Below are 22,523 nucleotides of genomic sequence, written 5' to 3' on the forward strand. Positions count from 1 at the left end.
GCGAGACCCCGGGAGCGGAGCAGGCGACCCGAGCGCTTGGTTGCCGCGCTGGAGCAGGAGAGGCAGGTGCTCATTTGTCTCAAGGCAGCACGGAGCCATCAAATTAATTTTTAAAATAAATCAAGCAAGCGGTTTATCTTCCCCGTAGCGCCGACTCTCCCCTCCGAGGCCTCCTGTTAAAGCACACGCTGGCTGACCTAAGGCTACTATCCCTTGACTCCTGTTAGTTGTACTTAACCCCCCCACCCCCCCCCCACCCCCGGCTTGTAAATGTTCCCTCTCTATAGCAGCTGCTCCCTGGAAGGCTCCGAGCCCTCCGCTCCCCGGGGGAGGATGTTGAGCTGCGGGTTTTATGTGTGCAGGGTTGCAGCGTTTCTCCGAGGGGGTGGTTGGCTCTTTATCCATCCCAAATAGCCTTGGAAGTGTCCCGCTGGGAAAACCTTGGCACCAAATGGACAGCGAGAGCCCTTGGGATAACAGAAAAGCTCCGTTTGCCACCTTTGTCTTCCATTATCAAATACCTTTCCCCCTCCAAACAGCTGACGAAAATAATTGGCTTTTAGAGCTCGTCTTTAACGCGGAGTCTCCAACTGCCTTATGAACAATTAGCTGATTAACCCTCGGCCGTTCCGAGGTTGGGAGCAGAGGGGTGAAGTCACTCGACTCCCAGGTGGGAGTCCCCACTTGGACCCCTCTTCTCCCCACCGCGTTCCTCTGAGCTGGGGGCGGGGGGGGGTGGGGGGTGAAACAAAGGATTTTTTTTGCCGCAAAGCTCCGTCTGCGCGTCTGGTCTCCCCGTTCTGCCACCACCTCGGCAACTTCGGCGGGCAGGGGGAAGCTGCCGTGTCCATTGAGAGGCTCTCAAACCGCGTGTCGCCTTGAATAACTTCATTTTTTTATTATTATTATTTTTTTATTTTGCCCTGGTGGTGGCAAATCTTCCATTTTACAGCTAGAGCATCGTCGCCGTAAGACACCTTGAGGACCCCGAGCATCCCGGGATGCTGAAGCATCCCCTTGAGCCAAAGGTGCTGGCTCTCCCGGTTGGGAAGAGTTAATTTTTTAATTCGGCCGTCAGTCGTGATTCTAGACGAACGCTGGTTTAATTCCAGTTAATGAGAACGGGGTTTAGGTGGAGGCGGTAAGAGATCAGCTGGCCAGAGCCGGCCCGCTGGCTGCGTGACGTGCGTGTGGTGGTGGAGGAGAGCAGGGGTCAGTGGACCAGCAGAAAGTCTGTGTGTGTACAAAACAGCTAAATGAGAGAGAGAAAACAATTGCCTTAATTGTTTGGCTTCCAGCAAGCTTATAATAACGTGCTGAGGAGGAATCCTTTTCCTGGATAATTTTTCTGCCCCGCAATTTTTTCCAAAACACCCCCTGCCAGCCCCGGATGAGAAGCTATTAACCACCAAGGAAGCGAAGGGTGGTGGTGGAATGGTGGGGGGTGGGGGAGAAGTTGGCAGAGGAAAAGGAAAAAGGGATTCGTGGACGAGGCTCGTTCCTTTAGCGAGCGGTGTCACGCGCGGTGGCACATGCTTGCGGGTTTGAGAAGCGCCGTCGGGCGGTTTGTCGTCGCCAAACGCCTTTTGCTGTCACGAGAGCTGCTTCTCCTGCCTCCTTGGCGAGGGCACGTGCCCCCCCCCCCCCGGCTAGGATTTGCTTCCCAAACTTTGGCTGGTGTCACCTTCGTGCCTTTCCGTTGCTGCCCTCGCTGCTTTCTACCCCCACTCCGCCTCGGTGGAACGGAGGAGAACATCTCCTCCGGGTTGTAACCCACCCCTTTCTCTCCCTGCGTCCTTCATCTTCATCCCTGTCTCCCCATCTTCCTCCTGCTGCGCGTTGTGCTCGGAATATAGATATAGGAACGCTCAGGAATGCGTCGTCACCGCGCTGTAAATCCATAGTGGGGTCGTATTTATCCTGAGGAGCCAATGGCTCATCCGCGGGGACCCGTCCCGCCCTGGGGGACCCCCGTCCCATCCCGCCCTGGGGGACCCCCGTCCCGTCCCGCCCTGGGGGACCCCCGTCCCGTCCCGCCCCGGGGACCCCCGTGCAAGCTCAGCTTCTCGGTTGGGTCCATGGAGCCACTTGGCTCTTCCAAAATCCATCAGGGAAAAGTTTTTCCTCCCTTGGAGCAGCTTCGGGGTGGCACAGGGTATAGCGGGTGCGGAGGGGCTGGTATGTCGTGACAGAGCGCACGACGAACTTGACGGTGCTTCTGCAGGCTGAGGATTTCTTGCCCCGCGCCTACAATGTCCCCGTGGCGTTCTGCTTTCAAATCTTTGTATCTTTAGGTAAAAAAAAACCTGCTTTAGGTAATTTTTAAAGGATTTTCTGGGCTGGCGGTAACAAACCAGCTGGATTTGCAGAGGGAGAAGATGAAAATTATCGATTCGGGCAGTGAAGTTGGAAAGCAAAGCCCTCTCCAGCACCCTTCATGTTTTTATGCGTTGCAGAAAATGTTTAGGATCCTGCAAAAAAAAGTAGGAATTAGGTCGGGTAGGAGGTGGCAGCCGGACCCGCCTGGTTGTGCCAGGATAAAGCTGGAAAATCCCGATCCGCCGTCAGGCAGCGGCGAAGCCGGCGAGATGCGGGGCTGGGGGCTCCCGCAGGCGCTGGGTCCCCGCTAGCCCTGGGCTACCTGCCGTGGGAGGTGGCTCGGAGGGGGGGTTTCCTGCCTGGTTTTGGTCTCCGGAGGGAGACCCCAGCCCTGGGGGGGGGGACAAGAGGAGTGGGTTGGGGGGCTCCAGCCTCAAGGTTTTTACAGGTGAAGGCTGGAGAGCTTCCAGGCGGGGGGATTTATGGAAACCCACCACTAATCCCCCAGGAAGGTATTTTTCCGTCCCCTCGCCGCCACCTTCCCCCACGTCACTTTTCCAAGCGGAGCGGCTGAATGCGGCCCCATGGCGTTGGGATAATGGGAAGTGACAAGGTGAAGAATAGCGCTGGCGCTCGCGGCCCTTTTCACACAAGGGTGCTGAGCGCGAGGCCCCCGCCGCCCCTGCCCCCTCCCGGGGCTCTTGGGGAAGGGGTTTGTGTCACCGGCATCGCCGGCACGGGCGGCACCCACGGGCTATGGGGTGAGCTCAGCACCGGCCCCAGCTATGGGGTGAGCTCAGCACCGGCCCCAGCTCTGAGCTGGGCTATGGGGCGAGCTCAGCACCGGCCCCAGCTATGGGGTGAGCTCAGCACCGGCCCCAGCTCTGAGCCGGGCTATGGGGTGAGCTCAGCACCGGTCCCGGCTATGGGGTGAGCTCAGCACCGGTCCCGGCTATGGGGTGAGCTCAGCACCGGTCCCGGCTATGGGGTGAGCTCAGCACCGGTCCCGGCTCTGAGCCGTGCTATGGGGTGTGCTCAGCACCGTCCCCGTCTCTGAGCCGGGCTCTGGGGCGCGCTCAGCACCGAGCCGGGCTATGGGGCGCGCTCAGCACCGGCCCCGGCTCTGAGCCGGGCTATGGGGCGCGCTCAGCACCGAGCCGGGCTATGGGGCGCGCTCAGCACCGGCCCCGGCTCTGAGCCGGGCTATGGGGCGCGCTCAGCACCGGCCCCGGCTCTGAGCCGGGCTATGGGGCGCCGGGCAGAGCAGCGGCTGCGTGGCACGGAGACACGGGAATGGAGCCCTCGGCAGAGCCCGTGTCCCAGCACGTGGCTTGGAGACGAGCCCGGACCTTGGTGGGGCTGCGTCCCTGGGGAAAGTGAGACCTGAGGTTACAAGGGAAATGTAAAGGTTTCACAAACCTCCAGGTTTTTTTTCCCTTTTGTGGTTTTTCATTGAAGACAAAGCCGTGGCCTCGTGAGGAGCGCAGCTGAGACGGCGCTGGCCCTGTGCGCTCCGGTCAAGGGCAACACAACAGTCTCCTGTGGGAAGAGGGCTGGATTTGTGGTTTCCAGTCCCGATCCCCAGTGATCCAGCTGGCACCCAATGGGATCATGCCAGGAAATTCCGTTTTTGCATTTCTTAGAAGACAAATAACAAGTTTTGCTTAACCAGCCTCTTCTCTTGCAAATAACTCTAGGCTGGAATGTGGGGAAAAGGAATCTGGGTTTGCTACTGGGAGCAGAAACCGCGCTGGAGCCCGAGGGAGCCGGGGGCGGTGCGTGCCCACGGAGCCGACAGCCAGAGCCCGGCTGGTTCCCATGCCGGAGGGTAACGATGGATTTGAAACACGAGCGTTGGACAGTGGCACCTCCCGAGGGGTCCTTGCCCTTTTTTTGGACTAGGCAGGTCTTAAAATACGCTCGAGTTTCCCGGCTCCGCAGTCTCTCCCCCCGGTTTCATGGCACGATGCTCGTCCCTCTTCTAAACATTTCCCCCTTGGTTCCTTTAAATGAGTTGCGCTAATAGGAAATAGTGACGTTAATGAGATGTAGAGCTGGGGGGTCGTGCTGGACGGGGTGGGGGGACACGAGGAGCCTCGGGTGTGTTGTAGCAAACTACAGGTTACGCCGCTCAGGTGGGAGCGTGATTTCCCGGGTTCGGGTTGTCCGTAGGCTTGCAGGCACGTAACGGCGCGGGCTGCCGGGAAACCCGTCCCGCCGCCTCGGTGGAGGTGCCAGTGCTTTTCCTTCGCTCCCCCAAAAGTCGGTGGTGGCAGAAGGGGTTCAAGTTCAGCCGTGCCGGGGGCTGGAGAGCCGGCGTCTCAAAGCGTCCCTTCCGCAGCGCCTGTGCTGGGACCCTCGGTCACCTGTGCTCTCAGCTGCTGGTGTTCCCTCCCCTCCGGTGTTTTCTTTCCAAATGATCCAAAATCCTTTTCCTCCCTCCTGCTGTTACAGCTGCCCACGCTCTTGTGTTGCCACCAGGTTCCTCCACCTCTGGGATGACGCGGGTCTCGCGATGGCAGCGAGTAGGTGTCAGGGTCGCAGGGCTGCCCTGTGTGTTTCTCCCATTGTTTTCTCCCATTGTGCCGGCTGCCACATCTATGAGCCGCTGTCACCGTCACCGGACTCTTCCCAACCCCCCCGGAGCCTTCCGTTACCCCCACTTGAGGCAGGGTCCCCCGTCCCTCTTGCACATGCTCTGCTGGGGAGTTTGCTCCTCGCCCACCAGAGCCTTCTCGAATTTTCCATTCTGGCTCTTGTGACTTTGCGCATCCCCGGGGGCTTGTAGGGGCTCGGGTCTGGTCCAAGCTCCGTGTCGGTGCTTAAGTGACGACGAATTTGGGGTGTGAATGACCCAGTCGGGGGGGTTTCGGGCTGTAGGACGGAGCAGAGGGGGATGCTGTGCAGACCCTCACTCTCAGGGTGGGGAGGGGGCTGCAGCCCCTGTGCCCACCTCAGGATGGTGGAAAAGGTGCCCGGAGCTTGGCTCCTCTACATACGTTGTGTCCTTGTCCCCTTTGTACTGGAAACCTGTGGTCAGGCACGTGAGAGCATCGTCCGCCCTTCCACCGCTGATAAGGCTGCGGCTTTCGTTATCGTGTCAGCGCGTATCATGTGATGTTTTCTCAAGGCAGGGTGAAAATACAGCACTTGAAGACACCCGGCGCTTTGTTTGCCGTTGAAATACCGGCTTGGCGCCCCGCTGCCCTCCAGAAGGACTTGGAGGGTCCACTGCCGGGCTGCCCCGCTCCCCAAACCGCGGCTACGTGCTCACCCCAAAGTTAAAAAAAAAAACCTCTGGCGGAAGAAACAACCACCCAGCGCCGACGTGGCCGAGGGCTGCGATGCCACCGGCTCCCCAAGCACTTTGGTGTTGACCATCATCCCTCTCCCCGCCCCCCCCAGCCCCCCCCCAGCCCCGTGCGCCCGCTGGCACCCACGATGTCATGTGAAAAATGAATGAGGCGAGCGCGGCGCGGGGTCAGGGGGGCTCCTGGTCACGCATTGAGCCCGCGCCCCCGGCAAACCTTCGGGGAGTGGCGAAGGGCTCGCTCCGGGCTCGCTCCCGGGGGGACAAGGGACAATGCCGGGGGGACGGGGACACTCTCTGACCTCCCTCTGCCCAGTCATCTGGTTCTTCATTGGTCCCCGCTGTGAAACAGAACTTGGCTTTTGTCTGTAACACAAATACATCTTTTCCCCACCCCCCCTTTCCCCCTCTATTATGATTCAATCAATGATGTCATTATGTCCCATTCAGGGGCTCTTGAACCATTTGGCTGCAGGAATTTGGAGGAGCTGGCAGGGGGAGAACGGCAGCTCCCGGCATCCCAGGGCCTCCGCTCCCGGCATCCCAGAGCATCCGCAGGAGAAACAAAGTCAGGTTTTCCCCCTTAACCCCTCTTCACCACAAAAGACAAAAGTAAAAACAGCCCCCAAAGCCCCTCCCCGGGCAAAGCACAGGGGGCTGCACGTGCAGTGGGATGCCTGCAGGTGAATTAGACCTGGCGTGGTTCTCCCGAGCATCCAGTCCCTTCCATTTAATTCTTATAATTAAGATAATTTAAGCAGCTTTCGGTCTTGGAGGACTCTGCGGTGACATTGCGCAGAGTCTCCGGGCTGTGGCGGTTGAGGGGGGATGCTGAGCTCCCTCCCTGCGGCCGTGCCCGCGGTGCCGACGACTTTGCAGGGGTGTTAGGAAAAAAAATCTCTGTGAAAGCAAGTGGTCTGTGGTCTTCAGCCCCTCGAAAGTTTTCCTGGTCTCGCTGACCTGGCGATGGAAGGCTTGGCTTGCACAGAAAACCCGCGCCAATTCGGCTGGCAGGGCTGAGCTTTCCCAGCTTGGTGCCTTCTGGAAGGTCCTTCAGGGCACTGATGGGTGCGGGGTTGGGGGATGCTGCACTCTGGGGGGCTTAGAGACCCTCGGGTGTAGATCCAGGACCACATCCGTCCCTTTTCCTCCTGGACTGGGTGATGGGGGATGCTGTGCTCGGGGGTGGGGGGGTTTAGAGACCCTCGGATGTAGATCCAGGACCATATCCATCCCTTTTCCTCCTGGACTGGGTGATGGGGGATGCTGTGCTCGGGGGTGGGGGGGTTTAGAGACCCTCGGATGTAAATCCAGGACCATATCCATCCCTTTTCCTCCTGGACTGGGTGATGGGGGATGCTGTGCTCGAGGGTGGGGGGGCTTAGAGACCCTCGGATGTAGATCCAGGACCACATCCATCCCTTTTCCTCTTGGACTGGGTGATGGGGGATGCTCTGCTCGGGGGTGGGGGGGCTTAGAGACCCTCGGATGTAGATCCAGGACCATATCCATCACTTTTCCTCCTGGACTGGGATGCTGTGGTGATGGGGGATGCTGCACTTTGGGGGGCTTAGAGACCCTCAGATGTAGATCCAGGACCACATCCATCCCTTTTCCTCCCGGGCTGCGTGGCTGGGCGTCTCCCAGCCCTGGCTCTGTCGGAACGCGCGGGTTTACTTTTTCTGATGTTTTAATTGCAGACACGTTAATGTGCTGTCGTAGGCTCATCCCGCAGGGCCAAAAGAAGCTTCTTGAAAAACCCGGTCTTAAAATAACGTTTGGGTGGAACATCTTAATTCCACGGGTAATTTAGTGGAATATACTTTTTCCCTGGGTTAATACACCTTTCCCCAAGCTCTGGCCGTTCTTTTTAAAAGGCATAAAAGCGAGTGAGGGGTTGTTTGTACGGCTGGGGGAGGAGGAGTCCCTGTGGACGAGGTTGTTCCTGCTCTGGCCTGCGAGCTGCCATCCTGGGGGAATAATTTAACAATTATTAGGGTTTAGTTAGTCGAATATTTGCAGAGCAGCAGCTCTTTTTGCTAGATTTCCCCTCCGAGCTCTGCTAGAATCTGGAGCTTTTAGTGATGTTGGAGAAACCAAATTAAGTGACCATAAAAGATCAAACATAAGGTACTTTCCGAGTGCTTTACCCACCCGCCTTTCATCTCCTCGGGTTGAAAGAGGTCTGAAGCCTTTGTACGTGTGGAAGCGACGAGCGTCTGCGCCGATCCTGACCCTGGGTGCTGGGCTCTGCGCGGCGCAGGGCAGTCAGCCTGCGCGTTTCCTCCCTCCTGCTGCCCAAACGCCTCTTGTTTGGGTTTTCCACCCTCGCTGGTTGGGTGCTGGGGGCTCTTTCCGTAGCGCAAATCGTGTTGCATCCCTGTCCAAAATCCAATCGACTGACCCTCTACACCAGCTCCTCCCTCTGCAGGATTCTGTCCTTGCCTTTCCACTTGCTCAGCCCTGCGCCGCTGCCCCGGGAGGAGGATGCTCTGCGGGCTGAGGCTGAGCCACCGCCTCTCCAGCCTGGAAATCAAACACGGTCTGTCCCCTGGTATTGCCTGGTGGAGGGCCAGCCCCCCAGTACGGGGGTCTGCGGGGTCCTGGCGTGCCCTCGGCTCAAGAAAAACCCAAGAAAAAGGTTGAGCCTGGGAGGGAACTGGAAATGCAGCCGCTTGCCAAGAGGAGCCAACTGGGTGTAATGGTGGGAGAGGGGCTGAGCAAGAAAAGGGTTGAGCCTGGGAGGGAACTGGAAATGCAGCCGCTTGCCAAGAGGAGCCAACTGGGTGTAATGGTGGGAGAGGGGCTGAGCAAGAAAAGGGTTGAGCCTGGGAGGGAACTGGAAATGCAGCCGCTTCCCGAGAGGAGCCAACTGGGTGTAATGGTGGGAGAGGGGCTGAGCAAGAAAAAGGTTGAGCCTGGGAGGGAACTGGAAATGCAGCCGCTTCCCGAGAGGAGCCACCTGGGTGTAATGGTGGGAGAGGGGCTGAGCCGTGGCCAGCGCCGTGATAAAGTAGTTTATCAATGAGCACAAATCGTAGAATCGGACCGTTCGGGTTGGAAGGGACCTTACAGATGGTCCAAGTCTTTTATAATTAACCCCCAGGCGATGAAATGGCACTGGAAGGTGCTGCCGTTTTGCCTCTGCATGTTGAAGCGATGGGTGACAAAGTGGGGAGGGGGTCGCTCTATGGGGCTGAAGGTCATGGCCAAGCCCCAGGGGCCTTGGGAGCTTCTGGTCTCCAAACCCGCTTCACTTCCCACCGAAAAATCTTTTTCCCTTTGGAGTGGGAAGCGCTGAGGACCTTGGGGATGGGTGCGGAGCTTGGAGGTAAAACCACCTTTGGGTCAGAATTAAGCTGCGTTCCCGGGGGTCTCCAGGGGGGATAAAGACACGTGGCTCCGCCGATGGGCTTTGCCGCCCACCCTGGCAGCGGCAGCGGGCACGTTTGCACCCAAGGGTTAAGAAAACTCTTAGGGAAACTCATCCTGCTCGTGCAGTTTCATCTGGTTTGAGCAGGACTTCATTTAGCTTGGGAAGCGACAGCATCTCCACGCCGCCGGGCACCTCTGGGGTCTGCTGGGGGCGGTGGGCTCGGCGTGGCGGGCGAAGGGTTAACATTGCCTCGTTGGGTTTGATTGGAACAAATTGACTGATTTATGAAATCTGGGGCTAACGTGCCATTCAAATCATGTTGAGGCATCGCCCCATTGCCCCCCCCTCCTTTTTTTTTTTTAATTATTAAAAAACAGCCGGATGGGGCGAGGGGAAACTTTCCAAGCGGCTTTAGCACTGCCAGCCCCCCCATCCCACAGCGGGGGGCATCGCTCTGAGTGCCCCCATGCCGGGGGGTGCCAGGAGGGAAGAGCCCCCCCAAGGGCCGGCTGATACGGCAGGTGCTGTCCGGTGCGTGCGATGAGATCAGAAATCCTTTCCCAAGCCTTTTGCCGTGCGGCACATCGGAAGCGCGTCCCCTCGGCGCGGCGTTCCCGACGTCTTTGCTTCATCCCTGCTGTGGAAGTGGAAGAATGGAAGTGGAAGGGGCAGGTGGGCTCTCTGCACGACTTTCTGCTCTTCCTCCCCTGCTCATCCCGTTTGGGGCGAGCGTGAACGGCGAAAGCCACGGCGGTTTGACACGGAGCGAGCGCAGAACCGCCGGCTGTCGCGGCGCCTGCCTGCCACGCCGTGCAGTCAGAGGGGTTTTTCCTTCCTGACCTGTTTTCCCAGACAAGATTGGGAGAAGGGATGAAGAGCAAGCCTGCGGTGGCCTCTTGCTTCTGTCAAAAAGACGGCCGGTCACCGATGCGGTGTTGCTCCGATGACGTGAGCGTGAAGGAGGAGGAAACCAGGAGCTCTCCGGTGCGCAGCCAGAAGGGGCTCAGCGTTGGGAACGACTCCTGCTCCTTATGCTTCCCGACTCCTTTTGTAAGGAAACATCTCCAGCGACCTGCACCCTGGTTCATCACTGCGCCAGACCCAGCCCGGGCGCTTCCAGCAGGTTTTTAAGGGGTGAGGGAAGCCAAGAGATCAGGCTTTGCTCAAACTTGGGGTGTCTTCACGGAGTAATTCTGCAATTTAGTTCCAGCAGAGCCAGCAGGGAGCTGTGTGGATCATCGGGGGCACATGGGTGAGGCTGGATGTTGCCACGGTCTCGCTCTGAGCTGAGCTCCTGGCACGTTTCAATCCCCGAGCTGAGCTCCTGGCACACCGGCATCTCTTTGCCGCGGAGATAAACGTGGGGTTTAACGTTTCTGCAACACACCGAGGCGTAATTCCCCATCAGCTGTGCAGAATGGTCCTCAGCACACGCCGGCGGTGGAATAACGGCGTTGCCACGCGTTCCTGCCGCGTGCGTCTGAGCCCAGCGGAGCGCTCGAGGGGGCTGTGCCGACTGGGGTGGCCGTCACCGCCACGTTTGGTCACGTCGGGGTGGGAGACCCGGCGTCGCTCCTCGCCCCGTGCCAAAGGGGTGGAAACGGGACGGGGTGTAAGGCACGCGTGGAATATTCCTGTATAAACCCCGGGCTTCCCTCTCGCAGCGCGTGGCGCCCGCCGAACGCTCGCTGGCGGCGCCTCCGGGAGGGCTTAGCAGTGCTGGGAGCCCGCGAGGGGGAAGGAACGGGAGGAATAAATACGTTGAGATGAATTTCAAAAAGGTGCTGGGTGACAGCTGCGCGTCCTAGGATTGGAGAGCGTTTCTGAGAATAAAACGGTGGGTTGGTGTCATTCGCCCTCCGGGTCTGAAATTGGAAGCCCGGTTACCCTCGAGTGTTTCGTAACCTTTACCTTTGGGAGGTCAAGGCCGTGTCATCATTAATCTACCGTCGCCTGAAAGCCTCGGGGCTCTGCTTTTCATCCTGCCATCCGTCATGCTGCAGCACGCTACGGGAGAGGGACCAGAAGGGTCCGGATTGCCACGCACACATGGGCGCACACCGTGCCGTACACCGCGGATGCGATGACGGAGGCTCGTGGCCGTCTCTCCACGTTTACGCTCAGGGTACTCGGTGCTTCCTCCGCTAATCCAGCACGGATTCCTCCTGGGAACGCGTTAATCCGTGGAGAAAGCAGCGTGGCACGGGGTCTGGGGGACAGGGATTTCGTAGCCATGTGGGCTTTTAAAATAGAGCGGGTGCAGCGGGCAGGTTGCTGCTGTTAGTGCCAGCGGGACGCACGGAGCATCTCCCGGGAGCGTCTCCCGTGCCTCGGTCCTTTTCCCGGCGTCCGAACCTGTGCCGGGGTGTCCCAGCGAGCCAGGCTGGCTGCTCGCCCAGCTCCCTGCCCGGCTGCTGCGGCCGAGCCCGGCATTCCCGCCTCGAGCCTCGTTACGCGGCGTGCGGAGCGGTGCCCATCGCGGCCGGGACGTGGGCGCCGGATCCGTTAGTGGGTGACGCAGCCTCGTCCTTTGCCACGTCGCGCTCGGTGCGGGGACCGGAGCTGCTCGTGGCAAATAATGAATGAGGCGCTCGTAGGGGCCGAGGGGCTGCCCAGCGACTTGCCCCCGACACCGAAGGAGCGTGAGGCTTTTGGTTTCGGGTGATCCCGAATCAACTCGCTCCAGATCCGAGGAGTGAGGCCGGCGGCGGGGTCGGTCCCCCCGTACATGCTGGGCACTGTGGGGGTCAGCGGGACGGAGCACCGGAGGGAGCGCAGCTCCTGCTTGCACTGCCGCAGGGAGCGTGGCTTGGGGCGAGGAGAGCTGGGCTGGGATCCAAGATGGGATCCAGGCTGGGATCTGAGCTGAGATCCAGGCTGGGATCTGAGCTGAGATCCGAAATGGGATTCAGGCTGGGATCTGAGCTGAGATCTGGACTGGGATCCAAGATGGGATCCGAGATGGGATCCAGGCTGGGGTCTGAGCTGGGATCCAACCTGAGATCTGGGCTGGGATCCAAGCTGGGATCTGAGCTGAGATCTGGGCTGGGATCCGGGCTGGGGTCTGAGATGGGATCTGGGCTGGGGTCCAGGCTGTGATCTAGGCTGAGGTCTGAGCTGGGATCAGGGCTGGGATCCAGGCTGGGATCTGAGCTGGGATCTGAGCTGGGATCCCTGGCAGGTTGAGTGCTGGAGCGGTGCGCACCATGGAAACCCGGATGAATGCCTTTGGCATTAACTCTTCCACCACCAGCACTTCTACCTTCTCCCGGGAGAGGGGGAGTGATCCCGTTCTTACATGGATCCCTCCCTCTTTCGGGAATAAGGGACGCGATCCCGAGGCTGAGCGGCTGAGGCTGGATGTGATCGGTGCTGACCCGTGCTCTCCCTCTTGCCCTCCGGCACCTCTTCCCGTGCCCACCGGGAGCTCCCGGCTCTGTCACTTGCTCCAAGGAAAACAAAACGGGATCACTGGATCTCCAGGATCCCAAGGTTCCACTGGCTGCAGCCCCTTGGAACGCCGCGGTGTGGGGGGACGAACCCCCTCCCCTCGCCGCCTCCTTCCCCACGGCAGAGGGTGTGCAGCCGCGGGGCCTGATTCTGCCCGGTGCAGCGTCTTCCCCCTGGGTGCCCGGAGCCGGTGGGGTTTAGGCTGCCCCCTCAGGAAGGAGCCTGGATCTCCCTTGGAGAAGCAGCGGATCCCAGGCAGATTACCGTTGCTGACGGCGGAGCCGTGCCAGCACCCCGCGGTCCCGTAGGTGGATTTTCGGTGTCGAAATTAAAGCATCGGGATCACGCACGGCGCAAATAGATGGACAGGATGGTGTAAACGCCGCCTCGGTACCAGGTGGCAGGGAAGACTTTAGCTTCAGGGCTTGGAGCCTTTCGTAAAACCCTTTTCCCCCTCTTTTTTTTTTTTTTTTTTCCCCCACCCCCCTTATTTTATTTTATTCCTCTTATTTTATTTTTTTTAGACAAACGACAAAATAACCGTCGTGGCGCGAGTGCAAAGGGAAACAGGGAGGGTAGAAAATAAATCTGACCACGCTGCCAGCAAGGTCAGCTTTCCCCGCAGATGCTGGTGCACCCATTTGCACACCGGAGCGCGGCCCCCGGGGGCACCGCCGCGGGTTGATAGATGCGGAGATCGCGGCGTTTTGATAGAGGTAATTTTCCTCAGCTGGGTTTCAGCACCCCATGAATCAAAACCTGTCAGCGAGGAGCTCCGGAGACGGAGTGAAGTTGATTGTACACGTGTTTGCATCTGACACCCTCGTGCTAGGGGGTCAAGTGAGCGAGATCATTAGGACCGTGTTGATTTAGTAGGAGGGTTACGTGCTTTCCCTGCAGGGCAGGGGTGGGGGTGGCTGGCCGAAAAAATAAATAAACCCCCTACGGCTGGGTGCCGGCGCTGGGAGCCTCCCCTGGCCTTTTATCGGAGCCACGGCGCTTGCCCAAGGTGGCTTCGGGGCCGTCCTCTTCCTCCTGAGGTTTAAAGCCCGCGGTCAGCCGTGGTGTGGCTTTTAAGAGCCGGTTGAACGTCGCCGGTACCCGGGTTGGGTTGTCTTTGTGCGGCCGCGGTCGGTCGGTCGGTGCGTGCGTCACGCCGCCGCAGCCGTCCCTCTTCTTCCTTCTCCCTTCCCTTCGCCGTCCCCGCGATGATAATAATCCCTCCCGGCGCCCTTTGTTCACAACCCTCAAGCTTGTGCTGCTTTTTCCGGGATGTTGCTTCTTCCCGAAAACCGGAGGAACCCTGAGGTGGAGCGGGTGGGCTGGGTTGGGAGGGGGGCTGGGGGCTGCTCCTCCACCTTCGTGCTGTCCCTTCCATCCTCCTCCTCCGGGAAATGAGGCTGGGGGGAGCACCAGTGTTTTCACAGCTTTGCCACCAAACCACAGATGGGGGGATGGGGAGCACCACGGGGGAGGTGATGCTGGAGCCGGGGCGGGGGGGCGGGGGGGAGTCTGGGCAGGGGGGTGAAGCTGGGGGCTCGGGGCTCTGACACCGCCACGGCTGCTGGTGGCTCCCGATGGAGCAGGGGCTTGAGCCCCCTCCCGGAGTTTTTCATCCAAACGCCTTGGCCGGTCCCATTGCTGCGACGCACGTCGGTGTCGGGGTCACGGTAAGGTATCGACACGGGGAGGTTTCCCCACTGCTTCCCACCGGTGCCACCGGTCAAATTTGGCTGCTGATGGTGCCGTCTGTGACCACGTCAAGGGATGAGGGTCCGGCTCTGTTCCTCTGCTTGGCTGGCTGATCCCGGCAGATCCAGGTGGAACACTGGGACACAAACCATGGAGGGGTGGTTTTTCTTCTTCTTCACGAACCACGGAGGATGTTTTTTCTTCTTCTTCTTCTTCTTCTTCTTCTTCTTCTTCTTCTTCTTCACGAACCATGGAGGGGTGATTTTTCTTCTTCTTCTTCTTCACGAACCATGGAGGGGTGATTTTTCTTCTTCTTCTTCTTCACGAACCATGGAGGGGTGATTTTTCTTCTTCTTCTTCTTCACGAACCATGGGGGGTGGTTTTTCTTCTTCTTCTTCTTCACGAACCATGGGGGGTGGTTTTTTTCTTCTTCTTCAGGAACCATGGGGGGTGGTTTTTCTTCTTCTTCTTCACGAACCATGGGGGGTGGTTTTTCTTCTTCTTCTTCTTCTTCTTCTTCATGAACCATGGGGGTGGTTTTTCTTCTTCTTCACGAACCATGGGGGGTGGTTTTTCTTCTTCTTCTTCTTCTTCTTCACAAACCATGGGGGGTGGTTTTTCTTCTTCTTCTTCTTCACAAACCATGGGGGGTGGTTTTTCTTCTTCTTCTTCTTCACAAACCATGGGGGGTGGTTTTTCTTCTTCTTCTTCACAAACCATGGGGGGTGGTTTTTCTTCTTCTTCTTCTTCACAAACCATGGGGGGTGGTTTTTCTTCTTCTTCTTCACGAACCATGGAGGGGTGATTTTTCTTCTTCTTCTTCACGAACCATGGAGGGGTGATTTTTCTTCTTCTTCTTCACGAACCATGGAGGGGTGATTTTTCTTCTTCTTCTTCACGAACCATGGAGGGGTGATTTTTCTTCTTCTTCTTCACGAACCATGGAGGGGTGATTTTTCTTCTTCTTCTTCACGAACCATGGAGGGGTGGTTTTTCTTCTTCACGAACCATGGGGGGTGGTTTTTCTTCTTCTTCTTCTTCATGAACCATGGGGGAGTGTTTTTTTCTTCTTCTTCCTCTTCTTCTTCTTCTTCTCCACGAAGCATGGAGGGGTGATTTTTCTTCTTCTTCACGAACCATGGAGGGGTGATTTTTCTTCTTCTTCTTCTTCACGAACCATGGAGGGGTGATTTTTCTTCTTCTTCACGAACCATGGAGGGGTGATTTTTCTTCTTCTTCTTCTTCACGAACCACGGAGGGGTGGTTTTTTTTCTTCTTCTTCTTCTTCTTCTCTTCTTCTTCTTCTTCTTCCTGGTGTTCGTGCCCCCGGTTCCCCCAGGCAGTGGGAAGCTGTGTGTCAGGGTGGCGTGGCCGGGGACCCCTGCCCTCAATAACAAGATGTAGGGGGTGGGTGATGGGGGGCGAGAGCTCTGCAGCGAATTTAATGATCGGGGAGGGAGAAGCGGTCGGAGCCTGAAGTAATCAGGCAGCCTGGGCTGTAGGAACTGCCTGAAAGAGGCACAAGATGCCCAGAGGTAGGAGTAAATCCGCAGAAAATGAGCATGTTGAGGCTCTTATGGGTGATGGTGGGATCAGGATGTTGGTGTGGGTGATGGCAGTGGAGCTCAAAAGGCTCCAGGTTTTTTGGAGATCCTTGGCAGTGGAGCTAAGACGTCTCCAGGTTTTTTGGAGACCCTTGGCAGCGGAGCTCAAAAGGCTCCAGTTGTTTTGGAGATCATTGGCAGCGGAGCTCAAAAGGCTCCAAGTCTTTTGGAGACCCTTGGCAGCGGAGCTCAAAAGGCTCCAGGTTCTTTGGAGACCCTTGACAGCGGAGCTCGAAAGGCTCCAGGTTTTTTGGAGCTCAAAAGGCTCCAGGTTTTTTGGGGATCCTTGGCAGCGGAGCTCAAAAGGCTCCAGGTTTTTTGGAGACCCTTGGCAGTGGAGCTAAGAAGTCTCCAGGTTTTTTGGAGACCCTTGGCAGCGGAGCTCAAAAGGCTCCAGGTTTTTTGGAGCTCAAAAGGCTCCAGGTTTTTTGGAGCTCAAAAGGCTCCAGGTTTTTTGGAGACCCTTGGCAGCGGAGCTCAAAAGGCTCCAGGTTTTTTGGAGCTCAAAAGGCTCCAGGTTTTTTGGAGCTCAAAAGGATCCAGGTTTTTTGAAGACCCTTGGCAGCGGAGGTAAAAAGTCTCCAGGTTCTTTGGAGACCCTTGGCAGCGGAGCTCAAAAGGTTCCAGGTTTTTTGGAGCTCAAAAGGATCCAGGTTTTTTGGAGACCCTTGGCAGCGGAGCTCAAAAGGCTCCAGTTGTTTTGGAGATCCTTGGCAGCGGAGCTCAAAAGGCTCCAGGTTTTTTGGAGACCCTTGGCAGTGGAGCTCAAAAGGCTCCAGTTTTTTTGGAGACCCTTGGCAGTGGAGCTCAAAAGACTCCAGGTTTTTTGGGGATCCTTGGCAGCGGAGCTCAAAAGACTCCAGGTTTTTTGGGGATCCTTGGCAGCAGAGCTCAAAAGGCTCCAGGTTCTTTGGAGACCCTTGGCAGTGGAGCTCAAAAGGCTCCAGGTTTTTTGGAGACCCTTGGCAGTGGAGCTCAAAAGGCTCCAGGTTCTTTGGAGACCCTTGGCAGCAGAGCTCAAAAGGCTCCAGGTTTTTTGGAGACCCTTGGCAGCAGAGCTCAAAAGGCTCCAGTTATTTTGGAGACCCTTGGCAGCGGAGCTCAAAAGGTTCCAGGTCTTTTGGGGCTCAAAAGGCTCCAGGTTTTTTGAAGACCCTTGGCAGCAGAGCTCAAAAGGCTCCAGGTTTTTTGGGGATCCTTGGCAGCGGAGCTCAAAAGGCTCCAGGTTCTTTGGAGACCCTTGGCAGTGGAGGTAAAAAGTCTCCAGGTTCTTTGGAGACCCTTGGCAGCGGAGCTCGAAAGGCTCCAGTTTTTTTGGAGACCCTTGGCAGCGGAGCTCAAACGGCTCCAGGTTTTTTGGGGACCCTTGGCAGCGGAGCTCAAAAGGCTCCAGGTTTTTTGGAGCTCAAAAGGCTCCAGGTTTTTTGGGGACCCTTGGCAGCGGAGCTCAAAAGGCTCCAGTTTTTTGGAACTCAAAAGTCTCCAGGTTTTTTGGAGACCTTTGAGAATTGGGGATCGGGAAGCTCTGGGAGAAGTCAGCAGAAATTTGCTGGGAAGGGGCGCGGTGCGCTGTGGGGAGATGGGGCGAGTGCCGACCCTCCCTCTCCAACGAGAACGCTTCCGAGAGACATGGCCCAGCCTCTGCGCCACGGGGGTGACGGTCACGTTGCTGCTGCTCGCTGTGCCCAGGGCTTTACCGCGTCCCCCACATCATTCCTCCTCCTCCACGTCCCAGCAAAGGTTCTGCCCACCGAGGTGGGACCTTCCTTCGCTCGTGCCCATCCGTGCCCCGTCTGTCCGCACCCTCCATCGTGCTCGGGTTTGGGCACGGGGGAGTTCAGCGGGAAGGTGACGCTGTGACGGGGGTCTCGAGGGGGGTCTGGGGCTCGGTTTGAGGCGGTTGTACCACGAGCTGGCAGGGCAGACGTTATCCTTGTGTGTCTTCTCCAGTGGCCGGAGCCACCGGCGTTACCTGCTGTGCCGGGCAGCCCCCCCGCGGTCTCGCCATCTCTCCTGCTTTGCTTCGGCTTTTTTGCTGGGGTGGCCGGCTGCGGGAGGAGGGGGGGTGGGGGGGGGGAGATGATTTACGGTGAAACGAGCTCCCCCCCCCCCGCCCCAGGGCATTGCCAACAAAATCCATCTGGGTCCTTCTTTGTGCCAGAGCGAAGAAGACGAGAAGCTGAAGAAGCGGAAGGAGCGGTTTGGCATCGTGACGAGTTCAGCCGGGGCTGGAGCCACAGAGGACACAGAGGTAAAAACCTGGGGGGCAGCGGTGGTCCCAGGGGGGGTCCTGAGTCCCCTCGGTGCTGACGTGGGGCCGGCTCACGCTGTGGTGGGGGTGGGGACTCAGCCCCCGTTCCCATAAACCGCTCCGGACCCCACCAAGCCCCGTGGTGGCATCCAGCTCCTCCTCTTGCGGGATGGCACGGATGCTTCCAGAAGGAGATGTGTGTGTGTGGGGGGGGGGCACATCTGCTCTACTCCACTTTCTCCCCCCCCCATCCCCCCTCCCCTCGCTCTCTCTGCTCCTTGTCCTCCGCAATTCCCCGTGTCCTGGATGTTTCTGGCCCCTCTGCTTCCCCTCGGATGCTATTGTAGGTCCTTCATCAATAAATCCCCGGAGACTCGACGACATAATGAGCCTCGAGATGCTGCTGACCCTGTTTCCAGCTTTTCTCCTCCAAGGCTTTGTTCTGTCCTCTGGGGTTTTGGCCCATCTTTTAAATTTGTCACCTCCTCGGGGCAATTTTGTGCTCTTTTATCTACTTTCACACTTTTTTTTTTTTTTTTTTTTTTTCCCTGTTTCAAATTGTTCCAAAGCACCGGGCGCCGTTATGGCAGAGAGTGCCCTGCGCACCAACGGTGCCACGTAAATACGGCTCCAATGGGGATCAGCCAGAGTCGGGGACCCCTGTCCTGGGGACAAAGGGACCCCTCGGGGGTCGGGGGGGGGACCCCCTGCCTTAAACAACCAAACAGCAAAGCTGCGGCAGGGCGAGCGTTGCGTTTTGGAAACTGCTTAACCGGATGGTTCCAGGGATGAGAACTGGGGGTTGTTGGGTTCCTAAGAGCGATCTCAACAATTCAGGTGGGGTTTAGGGCTGGTTTTTTTCTTGGGGGGGGGGGGGCTTTTTTATTTTTCCCCCCCCCCCTCCTGCCTGTGTTTTGTTTGGGGTTTCCTGCAGAAACGCTGCCCGGCGTGCGGAGCGCCGTTCCCAGCCTTCTGCCGGGCAGGGGGCAACGAGCCCCTCCGGCTGGGCGAGGGATTCCACGCTTTTCCGTTAGGTCACTCGGAGATTGTGCCTGGAACAAAAAGGTCTTTTTACTGGTATTGTGTGCACTCAAATGCACCTTTCCCCGGAGATTCTTGATTAGGGCTTCTGTTGCCCCCGGGCTATTTATCCTGCTAAAAATTAAGATTTATACGCCCCTCGTGTATCGGCTTAAAGGCATATCGGAGAGACGCAATAGTATATTTAATGCGTTTTAGTGTGTCCCTCTCACCTTTGCCATGAATAGGGGAGTGTTAACCCTTTGCCCTTTTTACATTTCCCACCTCCCCACTGCCTGGAAGGGTTTCCAGGCCATGAAGTAACCATTGTTCCCAGCTCAGCCCCTTTGTCGCGCTTTGCCGATGACTCCAGCAGCGCCGTATCCCCCGGCGCTGGGTGTTTCTGCCGCTCGGTTTTGGGGTGCCCCGTCCCGCCGCTCAGCTTCCCTCAAACTAGAACCCAAAGACTGGGGAACTCAGGCAGCGGCCGGAGCTGCCGAGCTCCGGCATCGTTACCCAAACCAAATTTTTTAATAAATTCTCCATCGGGTTACGTGCCTGTGTGAGATTTGAAACGACTCGTTCCTTTGTTTCTCTTCGGGTTTGATTGATTGATTTATTATTATTTTTTCTCTCTCGTGATTCCTCTTTGCAGGCAAAGAAGAGGAAAAGAGCAGAACGCTTCGGGATCGTCTGATGCCAGTGGTTTTTTTTTTAGCTTCAGCCCATTTGCAGTGTGCCTCGAGTGCGTGCATCCTCCTCCTCCTCTCTCTTCCCCCCACTTTCCCTCACTCCCACACTGTTTCTCTAGGTTTTAGTGAACGAGTAGACAGGGAATCCCCTGTAGTTGTATGATTGTGCTACTGGGTTTTGTTTTCCCCCCACACACACACACCTCCCTCCAAGTTCCAAAGTTTAAAAATGAAGAAAAGTTGAGCAAAAAAAAAAAAGAAGAAACTGTTCTCGGTGCATCTCCGGCCGCCCGCAGCCCCCCGCGGTTTCCAGTTGCTGTGGGGTCATTGGCAGCAGCTCCCACCGGAGGTACCGTCCGGCGGGGAGGGATGGAGCGTGTCCCGGTGCCTTCCCGGTGCCGCCGTGGCGAGCTCTGCCCCGTAGCTAGGTGGGCAGTCAGAGCAAGGGTAGGAGGGGAGGAAGGGGAAGCATTGAGCGGAGCTCGAGCAGGGTTTGCTCTGCCCTCGGCACTTGCTTGAAGGACCCCAACGTGCTGCTGGAGCCGGGGCTGATGTAAACCCGTTGTCTTTGCCGTCCGATGCTGCCTCCAGCTCTCAGACCACCTGGTCCTCTCCTCCTCCTCTTCCTCCTCCTCTTCTTCCTCCTCCTCCCTGTGGAAACGGGCCCCACGGCGTCATGGTCCCTTCCCAGCAGCTGGGAGCGGCGCGATGGGTGATGCGACTCCTGCTCCGGAGCTCAGCTCCCTGCCCCTGCCTCGCCCCGGAGCAGGCAGGTTCAACCTCAGGGAAGGATTTTTCCCAAAAATCACATTTTTCCAAGTGGAAGCGGCATGCCGGTAGGCGGTTTCATGGCTGTGGCGAAGGGGAATTGCCAGCGTGGGAATTGCTGCTTCACCCTCGATCGAGACGGGCACCCTAAAACGAGGAGGAAAATGTAGCGACGGAGCCTGTTCTCAGCGCTTCGCTCATCCCACCCCAGCCCCTCGGCGGCGGTTTCCAGGTCCGCGATAACGTTTCTCTCCTTAAACAACAACCCAGCAGCCGCTTTGCCCGATGGCTGTTCCCAGGCTGGATTTTATCTCATCCTCAACCCTGCTGTCCTCCGGGGTGCCGGGACCCCTCGGTTCGAGCGTGAAAACCCTCGGTAGCTCCGCAGGACCCACGGGGTCCGGTACCCGTAACCCTTCAGGGTGACGTTCCGGAGGAAAATCAATCAAATCGGGTCCAGTCACACCACACGCTGCAGCCCCTGGGCTGGGAAAAGCCCTTCCCCGGGGTGGGTGGAAGGAGCGGTGGCAGCGGTGACACCGGTGGCATTTGCCCTTCCCCCCCCCTCGCCTGCCGGAGCTCCCCTCCCGCGCATCGCGCATCCCTCAGCCCCGGGTGCAGCAGGAATCCGTCCATCCACTTGGATTTTGGGGCAGGCGGCGCGGCCGCAATCCTCTGGGCTGGACTGACGCCCTAAATCCTTATCTCTAACCGGGGAGATGTTTGCTGTATCTTCCTTAAGATACCCGAGAGCAGCTGGGGGGACGGGGGGGACGGGGGGGTTAACAGATGGAGCTTTCCGGAAGCTTGGACCTGATTCTCGATAAGCAATATATAGATAGTTATATTTTTTAACGTAGAAATCTTCCAACCGCTTCTGTTCCGTTAGCGTTTGCGGTCCGAGCGCGGCCGCCTGCCCTCGGTGGTCGAAGCAATACCGTGGACCTTGGTTTATTTTCCCAAAGGGCAGCTAAAAGCCACGGGGGTCCGGGGGTCCGGTGCGTGTCTTGGGGTCGTCAGTGAATCGAAGCTCCCCTCGCTTCTTCCTGATTCCATGTAATAATTTTATTCTGGAAATAATTTTTTTCTTTTTTTTTTTTTTTCTTTTTTTTTTTTTTTTTTTTTTTTTTTTGTACGTCGGGTTTTGTAAGATGTATTTTCTATTTGGCTTTCGATCTTTTCGCTGGTTATTGGCTTGAGATGTTTTGTAGTGTGCCAGGGCAAACGCTGCGTTTCATTCTCGGTTTCGTAATAAAAAAGCTTCTCCAAGGCAATGCTGGGGTCGGTCACCGCCACGCGCGGAGCGGCCAAGGAGGGGGGGAGCAGGGGGGGGGGGGGGGGGAGCGGGGCTGCTCCCGGCTGGGGGGGCGGTTGCGGGCGCAGAGACCCTGCCCGGCCGCGCCGTTGCCAGCGGGGGGGGGGGGGAACCACCGATGTTAACGTGGTGTCCTGACCCCCCCGGCCTCTGCGGGTTGAGTGCGCTGCCTCCGGGGGTGCTGCTTCCTTGGGTGCTGCTTCCTTGGGTGCTGCTCTCGCTGCTTCCTTGGGTGCTGCTTCCTTGGGTGCTGCTTCCTTGGGTGCTGCTTCCTTGGGTGCTGCTTCCTTGGGTGCTGCTCTCGCTGCTTCCTTGGGTGCTGCTTCCTTGGGTGCTGCTCTCGCTGCTTCCTTGGGTGCTGCTTCCTTGGGTGCTGCTTCCTTGGGTGCTGCTTCCTTGGGTGCTGCTTCCTTGGGTGCTGCTCTCGCTGCTTCCTTGGGTGCTGCTTCCTTGGGTGCTGCTTCCTTGGGTGCTGCTTCCTTGGGTGCTGCTCTCGCTGCCTCCTTTGGGTGCTGCTTCCTTGGGTGCTGCTTCCTTGGGTGCTGCCTCCTTGGGTGCTGCCTCCTTGGGTGCTGCTCTCGCTGCTTCCTTGGGTGCTGCTTCCTTGGGTGCTGCTTCCTTGGGGTGCTGCTTCCTTGGGGTGCTGCTTCCTTGGGTGCTGCTTCCTTGGGTGCTGCTCTCGCTGCTTCCTTGGGTGCTGCTTCCTTGGGTGCTGCTTCCTTGGG

General features: G+C 57.9%; 1 protein-coding gene across 3 annotated transcripts in view; it reads left to right on the top strand.

Annotated features, from left to right (window-relative positions):
* The window catches only part of SARNP (SAP domain containing ribonucleoprotein), a 34,878-nt gene extending 13,121 nt beyond the window's left edge, over window positions 1-21,757 (top strand). The window contains exons 10-11 of one of the 3 annotated variants that reach the window (XM_080368287.1): window positions 17,914-18,003; window positions 19,679-21,757. In XM_080368287.1, coding sequence (XP_080224413.1) covers window positions 17,914-18,003; window positions 19,679-19,720 — 132 coding nt within the window. In that variant the 3' untranslated portion in view covers window positions 19,721-21,757. Of the gene's footprint in view, window positions 1-8,060; window positions 8,451-12,979; window positions 13,449-17,913; window positions 18,004-19,678 lie in introns of those variants that run through there. The other 2 variants (XM_080368286.1, XM_080368288.1) reach the window with 2 other exon arrangements.
* The last annotated feature ends 766 nt before the right edge of the window (window positions 21,758-22,523 follow it).

Source organism: Falco punctatus (assembly GCF_963210335.1).
Source record: "Falco punctatus genome assembly, chromosome: 18".
NCBI classification, from domain to species: Eukaryota; Metazoa; Chordata; class Aves; order Falconiformes; family Falconidae; genus Falco; species Falco punctatus.